Source organism: Citrus clementina, unplaced genomic scaffold (genome assembly GCF_000493195.1).
Source record: "Citrus clementina cultivar Clemenules unplaced genomic scaffold, Citrus_clementina_v1.0 scaffold_5, whole genome shotgun sequence".
NCBI lineage: Eukaryota > Viridiplantae > Streptophyta > Magnoliopsida > Sapindales > Rutaceae > Citrus > Citrus x clementina.
In genome coordinates this window covers 24,398,755-24,413,467 of record NW_006262201.1, presented here as the reverse complement: position 1 = coordinate 24,413,467, position 14,713 = coordinate 24,398,755, and the positions used below count along the sequence as shown (strand labels likewise).

The window sequence follows — 14,713 nt, the reverse complement described above, 5'->3', positions numbered from 1 at the left end:
AACCACCACTTGCATGATAGTTTACAAAATAAATGCACACATGTTATGACATTATTTATTGTTCTTTGGCTGACATGGTACAACAGATGTATTTTAGAATTTCTCGTCTTTTGCAGTAATAACTACAAAATTATTATGAAAGCAAAGAAAACTAAATATAACATTCTCTCTCTCTCTATACAATATATATATATATATATATATAGTAGAATGGTCTCTTTAGAATGGTTTCTTGAGTAAAAATTCACATTGTTGTTTTTGAAAATTCGGAGATCTGGGTTTGTGTTGATTTGGAGATGGGGAGCCCAGAAGATTTTGTGTAAAGTTTGTGGTGGTTTATTTTTCTTTTTGTTTCTGATCTTTTTTTTTTTTTATAATTAAAAGAGACTTTCCATGCTCCGTCAACACTCATCGTCAAAAGTTTTGGATGTACAAACTTGGATTTATAGCTTCAAAAACATACTTGTTATGCCAGTGCCAAATTCTCCAAAGAGCTACCCCAAAAATGCAAGCCCACTTCCCATTGCTACCCTTCTGACTATTAGTTTTCAGACTATGGAACACCCGTTCACGTAAGGACAAAGAGAAAAAATGTATCATAATCAACACTCGGCAGCAGCTCATTCCAAATCCTTTTGACAACGGAACAGTCACGAAGAGCGTGTAGCGTATCCTCAATCATCACATGAAGGCGAGGACAAGCTACATCTGCGCTGATATGGTGCTAATATGGCCCTTCCAACTCCACATACCCCGCCAGCAGGAGTCTTCTTCAGCAAGGTTTCTGGTGTCCTCTTATATAAGTGTTGCCAGTGTTTCCTCTGTTTTCCATTCATGTGTTCTTTAGCTTATCTAAAAAGGGTTACAAGTGTTTCCTTTCATCGTCTCCTTCCACTGATACACCGTTAAAATCTCTTCGTCCGTTCAACGAAGCCCTGACAAGGTAAATGTTCTGAATCTTTTCTCAGTTGCTTGGATATTCTCAATGAAGAATTTTGTACTCTGTTTTCACATGCACAAATTAGCCAATATAGAAATTGAAGGGATCATCTGATTGGATCTTACTAGTGGGCTTTGATTTGGGGGCTCTTTTGAGATACTGTCGTGATAATCGCCAATCAACTATTTATTTGTGATTTGTTTGGATGCAAAAATTGAATGGATCTGCCCTTGATTTTTGTTTGTGATTTTTCCTTTGTTTCGGCTATTTTATTTGCTTTCCTGAAATATTCTTCCTTGTTAATGAGTCTTTTTCCTTTGGATTTTCTGGAATTTGCTTTGATTCGGTTCGAAGAGTTAGCAAATTTATCTTCAGTTTTCAGCGTGCTCAATTTAACCATTAATTCTGCATCCCTAATATAGAATCACCACCGTCAACGACATTGGCCATTATGAATTATCGCGATTCTAAATTTATTTTCAGTTGGCAGGCAAAAATGAGTGAGACTTATCTTATGCAACAACCATTACAGCATAATTAATTTATGGATACCAAACTTGGCATGGTAACTACAAAGATTTATCATTATAATTGATTTTTTTTTTCTCAAATTTTACGTGGACCAACCTAATTCTGATATGACTGCAGATATGCAAAGGCGCCATCAAAGAGCTTCAGTGATAATCTCATGCTCCGGTCATTGGCTTCCTTTTCTTTGAGGGGTAAGATATTAAATAAAGAGAATTCTCAACTAAAAAGAGTAAATGATTTGCCACATTATTGAGGGCATCAAGAGAAACCTGCAAGCAGCGCAGCATCACAGATGCCCATGTGATCGCTGCTCTTTATAGGTTATCATGCCATTCGAATTTCATCTTAGAAATAACGAGACCAACGATTAAGTTGTGACCAGATCAACTTAAGGCTGCCATTGGTGGTACACTTTGGTATAACTATTATCGACCCCTGACTTTTGATGCGGATAGAGAGAGAAGGGTTAAATTGATTGAAACCTGGGGCGTGGGTCCTTCTCCTTCAAGCCGACGAAGTTTCCTGAAAGTTGAGAGAAAATTTTATACGAAAATGATCAAACATAGATTGGGAAATTGCCAGCCCACGGCTCAAATTTAATCTATCAGTAATTGATGATGCGAAAGAGTAGGGGCTTCAACTTTCAAGCCATTGACTGTTAGTTGGGTGGTAGCTAGCTTGCAAAAAGGCAGTTTAATTAATTTGCTCCATTTTTTAGTTTTCAAATAACAACTAATTACTGCCCAAGGATCCAACAGAGTAGTCTTCAAGCGGTTTTTGTTTGGTTGGCTAATCGGATCTCATCTTTTGCTCAAATGTGATTCAGTGCTGCAGATGTTCAATAATAGATCTTATTGTTGAATTATTGTTATTTTGTTGATAGGATTCATTTTCAAGTTTTTCATACTTAATATGATTTAGCCGGACAGATTGAAGGGTATCGCAGTGACAGATGAGAAACAAAGAGCAAAATTAAAATTATAGAGACCATCAATCAATGAAACAATGTTGCGAGTGGGAGTGAGCAATTTGGGTTCATGCTGCTGAACAAATTTCAGCATTTTTTACAAACAAAATCACTTTGATAAGATTCAAAATATTATTATTAGTATATCAATGCCCAAGAAATTAATTAATTACGCGAGTGATGAGAGAAGGTTGCCGTGGCTTTGCCTGGAGTAGAGAGTTTAAAGGTCAATTCATATACTTGAATTAAACAAATATCAAAATGATCACATTTTTCACTTTGGGATATTGCCAGAACGTATCACATGCATTGGCAGGAGGACAAGAATTTTTAATTTTCTATTATGATTTTTATGCTTTTTCTTTTCGCTTATTGGTTATTCCTTTGCTTTATTCTACATTTGTGTGGTAATTAATATTTTGCATGATGGATGTGATAAAAAAAAAATTCATCTTTTATTATGAATGTAGTGGGCTGAATGTTTAGAAAATACTTTTTTATTTATCAATTTACTCTTCTTTTTTTTAGTAATCATGGTTAACTATTAACTATTACTCTTCAGGATTGTTATTATTTACTAGCAAAAGATGCTTATTTGATTAGCTTGAAGTAGTGTAATTATTTAGTTTTTAGACCCAAAATTTGGTACTTAAAACTCATTTTATTAATTGTGGCTGATCTGCTTTAAATCTAATTCTTTATTTCTCATTCTTCAAATTTTTTTGTTTTATTTTTTGTTTAATTTCAAAATGGCAAAAGACATTCTCTTTTGTTTCTGGCTCTCAAGGCGATTCTTCTCGTATATAATAATAAAACGCGGTCCCCTTATTTTCCTTAGATTGCAAAGTTAAAAAAAAAAAAATGGAGAAAACAATGCTCCAATATTTTTAGAAACAGTCGTAATAGCATGCCTCTCAAATAATTACATAAAATTAATATATTTTCCTAAGCAAAAATAAATTGAAGCAGGACCACGGAATCTCTCAATTAATTATGGGACTAGAAGAAAAAAAAAACTCGGATGAGAGACCCATGCATGTTGTGCTCTACATTTGGCTAATTGACACTATATTGTGATGAAAATTTTAGAGAGTTATTGACTTGACATTATTGTAGCCCCATTTTTATGAGAAAAGCTCACTTTGTAATTATCCCTTTCATGTCTTTCCCTACATGATAAATTGGGTTATTACATTTATTTGAATTTATTTCGAAAAAGAATTATTACTTAACCCCAAACCAAGCCCACTTCTTGTTGCTTATTCTTTATTGGCTTCAATTACTGATCACAGATTATCACTCCATTTAAATTCTAACCACAAATTTTAGTATTTTTCTACCCCTTTTTAAATAAAATAAAAAACCACCAACTTTTGTGTTTGTACAAAATTCTTTTTCCCAAAATAGAAAACATGCTTTCCTTTTTCCTCCTTTTTGTCTTTTTCATGGGAGCAAATCTCCTCTAAGCATAGTTTAATAATAATATTAAAATTATTGCCCTTCGGTGGTTGTCTTCTCTTTCCAGTAATAACTACAAAATTATTAGAAAAGCAAAGAAAACTGCATATAAAATTCTTTCTCTCTGTCTTTGTCTCTCTCTCTCTCTATATGCATATGGTAGAGTGGTCTTTTTTAATTAAGAGAGAGTTGAAGAAGATAGAGAAAAAAAAACAGTTAATAATTTTTAATAGTTAATAGTTAACCATGATTACTTAAAAAAAATAGTTAATAGTTAACCATGATTACTTAAAAAAACAGGAGAAAATTGATAAATAAAAAGTATTTTCTAAACGTTTAGCCCACTAGATTCATAATCAAAGATGATAAAAATTTTTATCACATGAATGATGCGAAATAAAGATTAATTACCGCACAAATGTAGAATAAAGCAAAAGAATAACCTACAAGAGAAAAGAAAAAGTACAAAAATCATAATAGAGAATTAAATTCTTGTCCTCCTGCCATGCATGTGATGTGTGCCGGCCATATCCTAAAGTGAACTTTAAAACTTTTGCTATCGTTTATATATTTTGAAATATTATAATAACATTTCCTACAACTATGAATAATCAAATGAATAAGTATCTAGCCACTCGGTCTTTGGTCGAGTGGTTGGGTTGTTGCCCTTACAATTGTAAACTAATCCTAATAATAGTTTCATGTAAATATGAATTATGATCTTATTGTAAATATTAATAATAATTTAGTTATAATCTAATTGTCATAGTCAGTTAAAAAAAAATGAATTATTACTTGGTGTGGGTAAACTTGCATGTTGGTACTAATTGGGATAATGTTAATATGGCTGTTCATTCTGGTAAATTCAATTACCTATAATAATTTATTTTAAAGGAATTATGTATAATTGGTAAATTAATTAATTTATTATCTGCTGATGAATTTTGTTTCTTTTGTTTATTTTATCTACTGACAGTCTTTCAAGGGATTGTCTGCCTTTTTTGTCACCATGAAATTAGAAGATTTCCTCACAGACAAAATATTGAGCTGGCAATTATTTAATTTGTATGCAACGGACTTGAATATTCTATCTATTTGTAAGTAAATCACAAGATCGACCGGCTATCTAGGTTTTAGATGGTAAACTTTATTCAGAATGAGAAATTAATTGAAAAAAAAAAAAACCTTGACAGAGCATCCATTTGAAGCCACATGCAAAGGTCAGCTGCACTTGCCAATATACTCAGAATGAGAAATTAATGAAAGAAACACAAAATAGTCTCGAAAACTAAAATTTCAAGGTCATGGGACATCCAAATTAACAAAGTCAAAACGCCATCAAACAGCTGCAATTTATTGCTTTACTAGCATGCTAGGTAGGCTAATGAGTAAACAAAATCACAATAAATTCAATTGAATCCTATATTATTATCCTCCAATGAACTTAAAAAGAGAAAGTGATTGGATGAATGAATCCTAACTTATCAATAATATAAATAAAGCTCCTCAAGTTCAATACTTACTTATTACATGGTAATTTTATTTGCTATTGATAAGAATGAAGCAATATTAACAATCGGTCAATAATTGATTGTTTTCATCTTAATTAGTTATTAAGAAAATTTGATTGTTAATTAACATAAAAATTGATTGACTCAGTATTTACTAATCTATCATTATTCCTAAATTATATCAACTGTATTATTTTCTTTTTCATATTTTAAATACCTGTATATATTAACTTTTTGTGCTCATGATTTAATAAGAGTGAAATTTATATTGTTTTTTAAAAGCTCTCGCCTGTAGTGATACGGTGTGTTCTGTGTATAAAAGGGAGGAGTTATACATGCAGCACTATTTAGCCCATTAGAAGGTGTAGTGGTAGCAATCCTCAAAATCTCTTTTTTATTAAAAAATAAAAAATAACATTTGATATTACAATTTTTATAATTTTTTACAATTGCCAAGTTATTAATTACAGCATATTGCAAGAACGGATATCTGTGTGCTTGTTATTGCTCTATATTTGTGGGGAAAAAACAAGAGATAAAAGATAAATTAAATGGTGGAATCGACAATCGAACCAGCACTGGCTCAGGGTGAGGCCCAGCACCCAGAACTGTAGCTGATTCATGTGGGGAGGAAATAGGCAATGGCATACCACATTATTATGTTTGTTTACCCAAACAAGGAAACAATGCTCAAAAAAAAAAAAAAAACCTGCAATATTGTAATGGAATCAATGAGAGAAAAAAGTGACAGGCTACTTTGGGCTAGCTTCTTTTCTTGAGAATTCTTTTTATTTTTCCCTTCTTTGTTGAAAGTTCTGAAGTCCCTTAAAACTATAAAAGACTTAGTTTCCAACTATTTCAAAATTTTGAGCCTCTTTTTTCTCTCGAAAAGCAACATTGATTTGTGGCTTATTTCTACCAATCAATTAGGCTAGGTTTCCTTTTCTTGCAAATTAATTCAATAATTCGATGTAACAATTAGTGCCAAGTTTGATTGGTGATGGGCATAATATATTAACATATTTCCTCTATATTTTTATATTAGTTAGTCTCTTAAATAATTTTAGATGGCTAATTTATTTTATTGAAGATTATGGAATAAATTGTGCTTAAAGAAATCAAATTGGAGAAAAGTCAAATATTATTTTGATTTATTATTAATGGGCTCATGGCTAAATGAAATTAAATTACTTGACTTAATTGTTATATTTATCAGTAGATATAGATTGATTTTGAGTTGTCGTTCTAAAATTAGGTAATTAATAATTAAATCATTGTTACGTTGAACTGTTCTTAGATACTGGTAGCCTTAATCTCTTGAATTCTTAATTTGCTTGCCTATTTAGTTCTCATTTTCTTAAACAAAAGATTTTCTTTCCAACTAGGTAGAATTATAATTAACTTAGATTAAATTTTATTTTTCCAAAAATTAACAGTTCTTATATGTACGACCTTATTATTCCTAATTTATACTTTAATAGACTCATGCATTTACAAATACATTAACTACATGCTTTTCTCAAGTGACATGAATACAGACACACACACACACATATATATATATATACACATACATATATACACTTACTGCTTGCAAACCCATGTACATTTTAAATTCTTAAAATGAATATTTACAAATTGTTTATAAAACTAAGAAATTTGCACCCATACATTGACTAAATTTAGTGTTTTGTCCGCACGCCTTATGCTCCAACTCAATTTACTAGCGATCTGATACCAAAAAGAAAAAAAATCATAAGTTTCCGTTATATAAATCATTACATTACATGGCAAATCTTTTAAAAATGAAAATCAAAAGATTATACAAAGAAAATAAGAGAATTTACCTGACGTACAATTAATATATAAACACAAAAAAAGTAAATAAAAAAGAGATTTAAACAGTAGAGATCCCCCTATAGCATGAAGATCTTGTTGTTTTTCTTCTCGCCTTACAAGGGAATAAATTTTATTTGCATAAGGGAAATGATCCATCAACAAAATTTGACTCCTCATTGCTGCATATCTATCATGTAAACCTTGATATGGATAGAATCCTAAGTTGTCTAAAATTACAAATTCACAATAATATACAAATTTAATTTCCTTAAATACAAAACCGACTTTAATACGTTAATAGAAAGAGAATTCAACATATAAAAATAAATAAAGAGATGAGGGTAATTTTGAAATTAACGTGGGGTTTTTGAGAAATGATATTTATACATGTGAAAAAAAAATTCAAGAAGTGGACTCTAAAAAAGTCTCCACTCAAATGAAAAAACGCTGGAATGAACAAGAATTTGCATCATGGATTTATAGATAATAGAAATTCGAAGGCCAAATTCTCATGGTATTATTAGTGTTATACTTTGTCTTACTTATATTGATTATATAAAGGCAATGACTACCTTGGAGCTGCTCTAAGGTAGAGCACAAATCACAGCCACACATGTAAAGTGATAAATAATAAAAATACATTATAACTTTAATTGTGTGGTTATGAAAGCGTACGCTACCTTAGAATAGCTCCAATATAATCATTCCCATAAATTATTTGGCTGTATCTACATCTATAATTGTAGCAAACGATCTTCTTTAACTATGGGTTTCATTTGGTATTGAGGAAAGGTTAATGCTTTTAGCAAACTTTAACTGATATGATTTAAATGCTAAGTTAATTTAATTATACACTTATATAACAAAAAACTTATAATATCTTTTTTTTAAAATTATTAGTTAATAGTTATATTTATTACACACTATAAACATTTATTTTATAATTACAATTTTTTTCAATAGTAACTTAAAAAGTTATCATGCCTTAATATTAAACTCTTGTTTTATAATTACAGCATTTTTAACAAAAAAAAACTTAAAAAGTTACAATACCTTAATATCAAACCAAGCCTTAAACCCATTCGTAAACATTCAAAGTCTCAACAACCACCATTCATTGTGTTCAAATTGTAGAGATTCCAGCTGAAGGAACAAAAATTAGCTTTATGCTAATTCCGTATCAGTTATGATATGATTACAAGCAAAAGCAGTAGCTTATGTTCATAACAGATATTTAAATACAATACTAATTAAAGAATAGCTAAAATCACTAAATAAATACAATGGCATCATACAGCTAAATTTCAGTAAGTAGCAGAAAATTTCATTTAACACAATATTACAATTATCAAGGATGTGACTTGAAAGTTCACCACATACTCTTACATCCACTGATTTGATCATGAGTTTTACACCATATAAAAGAAACAAGAAAAAAAGGGGAAATAAGAGATTGGGAATTGGGATAAAAGGTGGGTGACCAAAGAAAAGGTATACAAATACAGCCCGGTGTCGTTACCTTACAAAGAATATATTTATATCAAAATGCTGTATAATTTAACAAAATCATATTATTGAATAGCTACAATTGACAAATTTTGAATTTTAAGATTCTTGACTTCTATGGCACAAATTAATCTTTGTGCGTTGTATTGATCTTTGATTTTCTCTGCTTCTACCAAATGAATTTATCATATATAATTGGCTTCGGTTCTCCAGGTGCCGTATCATGACCAGGATTTCTATATTCATCAACTAGAGGTTTGGTTAGAAGAGTACCAAAGTTTTTTCTGGCAAAGCAACAACTTCTCCTTCTCAACACCGTATTCAGTGTCCTCCTTATGACAGCTCCACTTCATCCCCTTAGCAATGGTAGCAACAGCATCAATAAAATAGCTGGATTCCCGTACTATCACATACCCATTGGGACGCAATATTCTATCCATCTCCAAGAGCACAAACTTCATATCACATCTGCCCAAAGTATGATCAATTGTAAGAAGCACATATATTTACTAACACTGAGCAGTGAGCACCCTATTTTTCTAAACATTATTCATCCCAAGATTTAATATACCTAAATCTAGGCAAGCACCATTCTAGTTCAACATCTAGCAGAATGAACAGATGCATCACCGGTGGAATGTACTTTTCAGATCAATTGCATTTCTGGATCCTAGGATATCTACTCAATACCTGGTTGGTTTTCTGCTATTTGAGAAACCTCAAAACCTAAAGCTAAGTACAGAGGCTTCATGCACATAGTATTTGGTTAACCAGCCACTTACGGAAGACTGAGAAAGAAGAGTTTATTTTAACAAAAGGTGGCAGAATTCAAATCAGAAATAAGTTGGCTTACTATCAATAGAGAGATTTTTGCATGTAGGTCCTATCTACTCACTTCAACAAATCCTATAAGAGCCCCAAGGAATCAAAAAATCTGGTAATGTCCATAAGTAAGTTGACTTGCTATCAGAAGAATGGTTTTAGTGTGTAGGCCATGTCCACCAAATCCTATAACTGCCCCTTGGATTCAAAAATTCTGATTTCAATATTTAGTGCAATTTTTTATATTATTATTTTGAGGTTGGTTAACTAAACAGGTAACCATCTTGAACTTTCTAGTTTCTATAAATCAAGACATTTCCATCATATCATATTTTGCTAACATTCAGTTGCTATTGCAAGAAATAAGTCCATAGTCCAGATCAAACCTAACTCCACGTAACGACTCATTATCAAAAACTTTCTCACTTACGCATTTCAATTAACAATTTATAAAATATCAGTTCCATGTGATGTAATACCTGTGGCTTTCTGCAGTAAAGAGGCCATCAAGATGAAGGAGATCATATGTTCGAGGATATGTCGAGAAAGCCTCACACCTAACAGACAGCAAAACAATCAATCAGCACATACACTTACCAACGTAAATATAAAGGAGAGGATACATGGAAGGCCCATAGCAATTTATACTGCCCACATAGCATTTTAATATAGAAAAAGCAATAAAATGTACCAATCATGATAGGTTCCTATGAGGCCCCGATCATAAACCACGGCAAGTGTGTTAGCAGCATAAGATGATACGACATTCATAACCCACAAGGGATCATCAATTACAGCAGCAGCAAATCCTCCATAGAGCGTATTCATGTCCATTACATTTCTTATCTTATCGGTCCCAAGTGCAGGGAGTAACTTCTTGTAGTGCTTCACTCTCACATTCCACTTACTGTCATCATGCTTGAAAGCACTAGCACTCCCACCATGGACATCTGATATGCGTTCGGGTGCAACATGTAACCGCTCTGGCCATTTAGGCATGGATTCCAAAACTGATTTCTTCAGATTTGGTCTCGGCACAACAACACAAGGACGAAGAGGTGTGTACCATGCTGAATCTGGTTCAAGGCTGTCATCACACTTGGGTGGGTAGACATCTGGGTTAGAAAGCTTATTGTAGCAACTGCTATCAGAGAGTTTTTGCCACACTGCAATATCATCCTTTTTGGCATATAATTTGAAGCACATCGAAGTAAGCAAATCTTGTAACTTCTTATAATCAGATCTCTGCTCTTCAATTGTAGTATTCCATCCTCTCCATCGGTGCTCATAGTTAACTGGTGGGCCAGATAGGACCCAGAATCCACCAGGACGGAGTATTCGATGAACTTCTAGGAGATAAATTCCACCTGAAACGAAGATATTCATCATTGAGAGAAACCTTGAGATAACCAATATGCAGAAAACAAAGCAGTATCACATCTTAAGAGGAAGATACTAAACTAAACTGCCCATCACCATCCAAGTACCTCTCCAATTGATCAAGAATTTTATTAAACAAAATATTGAAAAGACATTTCTGATATCATGATTTGTAGCTGCCTTTATTTGCAATGCTATTGTACATTTCCTCTAAAATGATAAACATCAGTTATTCAATAAAATTAATATCTTCTATAATAAATGTAATGCTCCCTAACAAAAGACTTTCACAATGCTGACTTTCAGAGTAGCGAAATGTAATTGAATCACATGATCGGTGATGTATGTTATTTATGTTATTTTGTCTGATATGATAAAGCATTTATAACCATATCTCACTGGTTACATATTGATCAAACTTCATAGTATATGATTAATTACCGAATTCTGTCCACGGGATAAGGCATCTTGAGCAATGAGCCATATCAAATGAATTTGAGGGGAAAGGTAGGCGCTGTGTGGAAATGATGCCAAGAATTGCGGGAATTCCACGTTCCAATGCAAATTGAACTTGAGCTTCATGATTATCTCTTGGTGCAAGAGAAACCGTTAAAATTCCACGATCTAATAAATCACCTCCCCAGCTAGCAACCTATAAATAAAATGTAAGTGAGTTAAATTTATCCTAAGATGACCAAGAGGCACCATAAGAATAAACCATCGATGCAACATAGATTAGCCCAGTATATGATTAGATGAAAAAGAGGGCAAATGAAAAACAAAACTCACCCCACATCCAGTGTCAATAGCAGTTCGAACTGTCCCATCTTGCATTTCTGGAATCAGATCTCGCATCAAATCAACATATGCACCAACTCCTTTGGGAAACATTGTACCTCCACCAGGAAAGAGGAACTTCTCTCCTTGTTTTCTCAGCCAATTCTGATTTGACTTCTGCTTGTTAATCCAATCATAAGGCACATTCCTGAAACCAGATCCAAATAATAGAACAAAATTGACTTACGGCCAACATGAGTGGACAATAAAACCAGTTCATTAATAGATCATAATACCTGTACCAACATTCATCCCTGCTTTTTGGCCACTTGATAGGTGGCTTATACCCATCAGGAGGGGGTATTAAGCATTCCTTCCTCTCAAAAACTGGAGGGCAGTGGCGTTCCATGAAAGTCAGCCGATGAGCACCGTACTTTTTCCACCTCTGTAGCAATGAATGTTTATCATCAATATGGCCACTTGATATCATATACCTTTGTAACATTGCCTAGAAGCTGTTACTATTATCAAATAAGCATTTAAGGTATACCTTTGGATCTGTGCATGGAGTGTAGTCTTGATAGTTGCTGCTGCATTCAGGGAAGTTAACAGATTTGATCTGAAGCGGAGCAACCGCTGGATCCTTGGGAGACGGGACTGCTTTCTGGACATCCCTAATCTCAACTCTGTTTTTCTCAGAACAAAAGATTCCACCAAGGTAAAACGAAAACCCACATAGTGCAACAAACAATACTGTCAAAGGAACAATCCTGGGACTTTTATCACCATTTGGAGAAATCGGTTTCCCATCTTTATGCTTCATTTTGTCAGAAACAATTAATTACCTGCATTGATAATAGTAAAAAAAAATTTAGTCACAGCTAAGTGAGATTAAATTTTTAGCTCAATGAACAAACACGTAAAGAAACATCTCCAAGATCCCAACTACGGAAATAAATACATTCCATGCTCCAGTTTCGATTCCTGCATTGTCTAAGATATTAAACTAAGCATCATAAAGCAGAATGAAGAGAACAGTACAATGTTTGAGTCAAAATTCAATGTCACAACCCAGTCACTTATAATTATCCTGAGACTATTAATAGGATCCAGTTAACCAACTAAGACGGTTGAACATTAATGTGTGAACTTAAATGAATGAGTAAATATCAATTTGACTAACCAAAAAAAAACAATCAAATGGGAGTTAAAGAACACAAATTTTCCAGACGAATGAGCGCAATAATAAAACAAAAGATGGGTTTTTAAGACAGATCTGAACTATAAGTAGGCAAATTATCCATCAAAAGTAAAAGCTAAAGCAAAGGCTATAATAAGAAAGAAAGCTGAAGGTTTTAGTAATGCTTAGAATTGAATCCAGTTTGCTTAACTGAAAATATCTCTCATTGTATTAGCAAGGAAGCAACTACCGACATGTCATATTATTTATCACATGATAGAGGGGGCCCAAATTCTAACAAACACAGCCGTCCTAGATCCTAATAACATGGTCCCCCATTTCTTTATTCACCTTCCCACTAAGTCAAAAAAAAGGCATAAAGAAGCAGAGCAGATCACATCTTCCAGGAAACCAACCAAAAGTGAAAAATAGAAAAAGAGAGAAAACATGAAAAAAAAAAACACATAATGGTAATCTAATCATTTCCTTGAAACACAAGAAATCATTTTCCATGATTTCAGTTGCTTAGCGTTCATGTTTTCACCAAATCGGATTCAGATTTTATTATTATCGTTATTCGATGTACGACGCCGTTTTAGCGGAGCGAGAGTTTCATCAAATATATGAGATGCAATTATGGTCTATGAATGAAATGATGGCTGCAGCTACAGAAGAAGAAAAAACAAAAATTAATAATTAGTGTTTTTGTTTTTCTTATTTTCAGTAAAACAAAAAAAGAAAAGAAAATCAAACTGAAGATTGAAATTGTAAGGTAAGTGAATGGATTCAAAATGGAAAATAATTAGTAAAAACAAAAAGAAAAAACGACTGAATAATCTAAAAATAGAGGCAACGGAATCAGATCTGAATTTACTGAAAACGAGCGAAAGAAGAGAAGTAGGAGGAAGAAATAGGTGCGGAGTGTGTTGGTTGTGTGTTGTACCTTCTGTCAGTAGAAGAGGTACAAGCCCTGTCCTCTGCTGGTCTCGTCTCCGAGATTTCTGTGCACAGAGAGAGGACAGAAAGAAAGAGGCTAGTGATGATGATGATGATGATAAGGGAAAACTATAAACTGCTAAAGCTGAGAGATGATAAAGGGATTCATCAAGTCCCTTAAATAACTCTCCCTGTGAGACTCTGAATTCTACTGATTCTGTCAATTAAAAGTCCCTCGCCTTCTGTTTTGCATCGCTGTCCCCATTCACGCTCTCCGTGTCTCTCCAAATTGATCATTTTCAATATTCCAAATATTATTAAATTATATAATATATTATATTCTTTTCTTTTTCTCAATGAGGTAACATCAATGGAAAAGGAGAAAAAAAAGAAGAGAAAAAGGAGGGAAAAACCAAAGAAAAAAAGGACCACTGTATAATTTACTACGAGCGCTCCACTATCATACTATTATTTTTTTTGGAAGAAAAATTTACGGGAGAGTATCCTCTCACCTCAACATTCTATAAAGACAGCCTACTAAAATAAATTTTAATAACACTAGAAGTTATCGTTAATGACTTAATTGAGTTAGCTTTATTTAGTTAAGTAATGAATTATTTGCACTTAATAAAATTTTTTATTCATTAATTTATTAAATCAATTTTTTTAATTTTGAATGGCGTAATTAAAAGATATTTTCAAAAATATCTATGTCTAATTAGGGATGGTAATGGGTACTGTCTGATGCGGATTCGTCACTACCAAACTTGCACTTGTAAAAAAATTAAATTACTAAATCTGCCCATAACCCGCAGTGGATTTTTTTACGGATTTTCTCATTAAAAAACACGAATATAGAAAAATAC

General features: G+C 32.7%; 1 protein-coding gene across 5 annotated transcripts; it reads right to left on the bottom strand.

Moving 5' to 3' along the window:
* Window positions 1-8,548: 8,548 nt before the first annotated feature.
* LOC18042298 (probable methyltransferase PMT20) lies at window positions 8,549-14,105 on the bottom strand. 5 transcript variants are annotated; one of them, XM_024184058.1, is made up of 8 exons: window positions 13,855-14,105; window positions 12,282-12,576; window positions 12,028-12,176; window positions 11,744-11,945; window positions 11,396-11,606; window positions 10,266-10,941; window positions 10,054-10,131; window positions 8,549-9,220 (listed from the first exon to the last, which is right to left on the bottom strand). In XM_024184058.1, exons 2-8 carry the CDS (start codon window positions 12,552-12,554, stop codon window positions 8,998-9,000), a joined length of 1,812 nt encoding a protein of 603 aa, XP_024039826.1. In that variant the 5' UTR covers window positions 12,555-12,576; window positions 13,855-14,105; the 3' UTR covers window positions 8,549-8,997. The 5 variants fall into 5 exon arrangements, with proteins under 5 accessions (XP_024039826.1, XP_006432559.1, XP_024039828.1 ...); XM_006432496.2 differs by having other exon boundaries at window positions 11,744-11,939; window positions 13,855-14,104; XM_024184060.1 differs by lacking the exon at window positions 13,855-14,105 and adding an exon at window positions 13,123-13,134.
* Window positions 14,106-14,713: the final 608 nt, after the last annotated feature.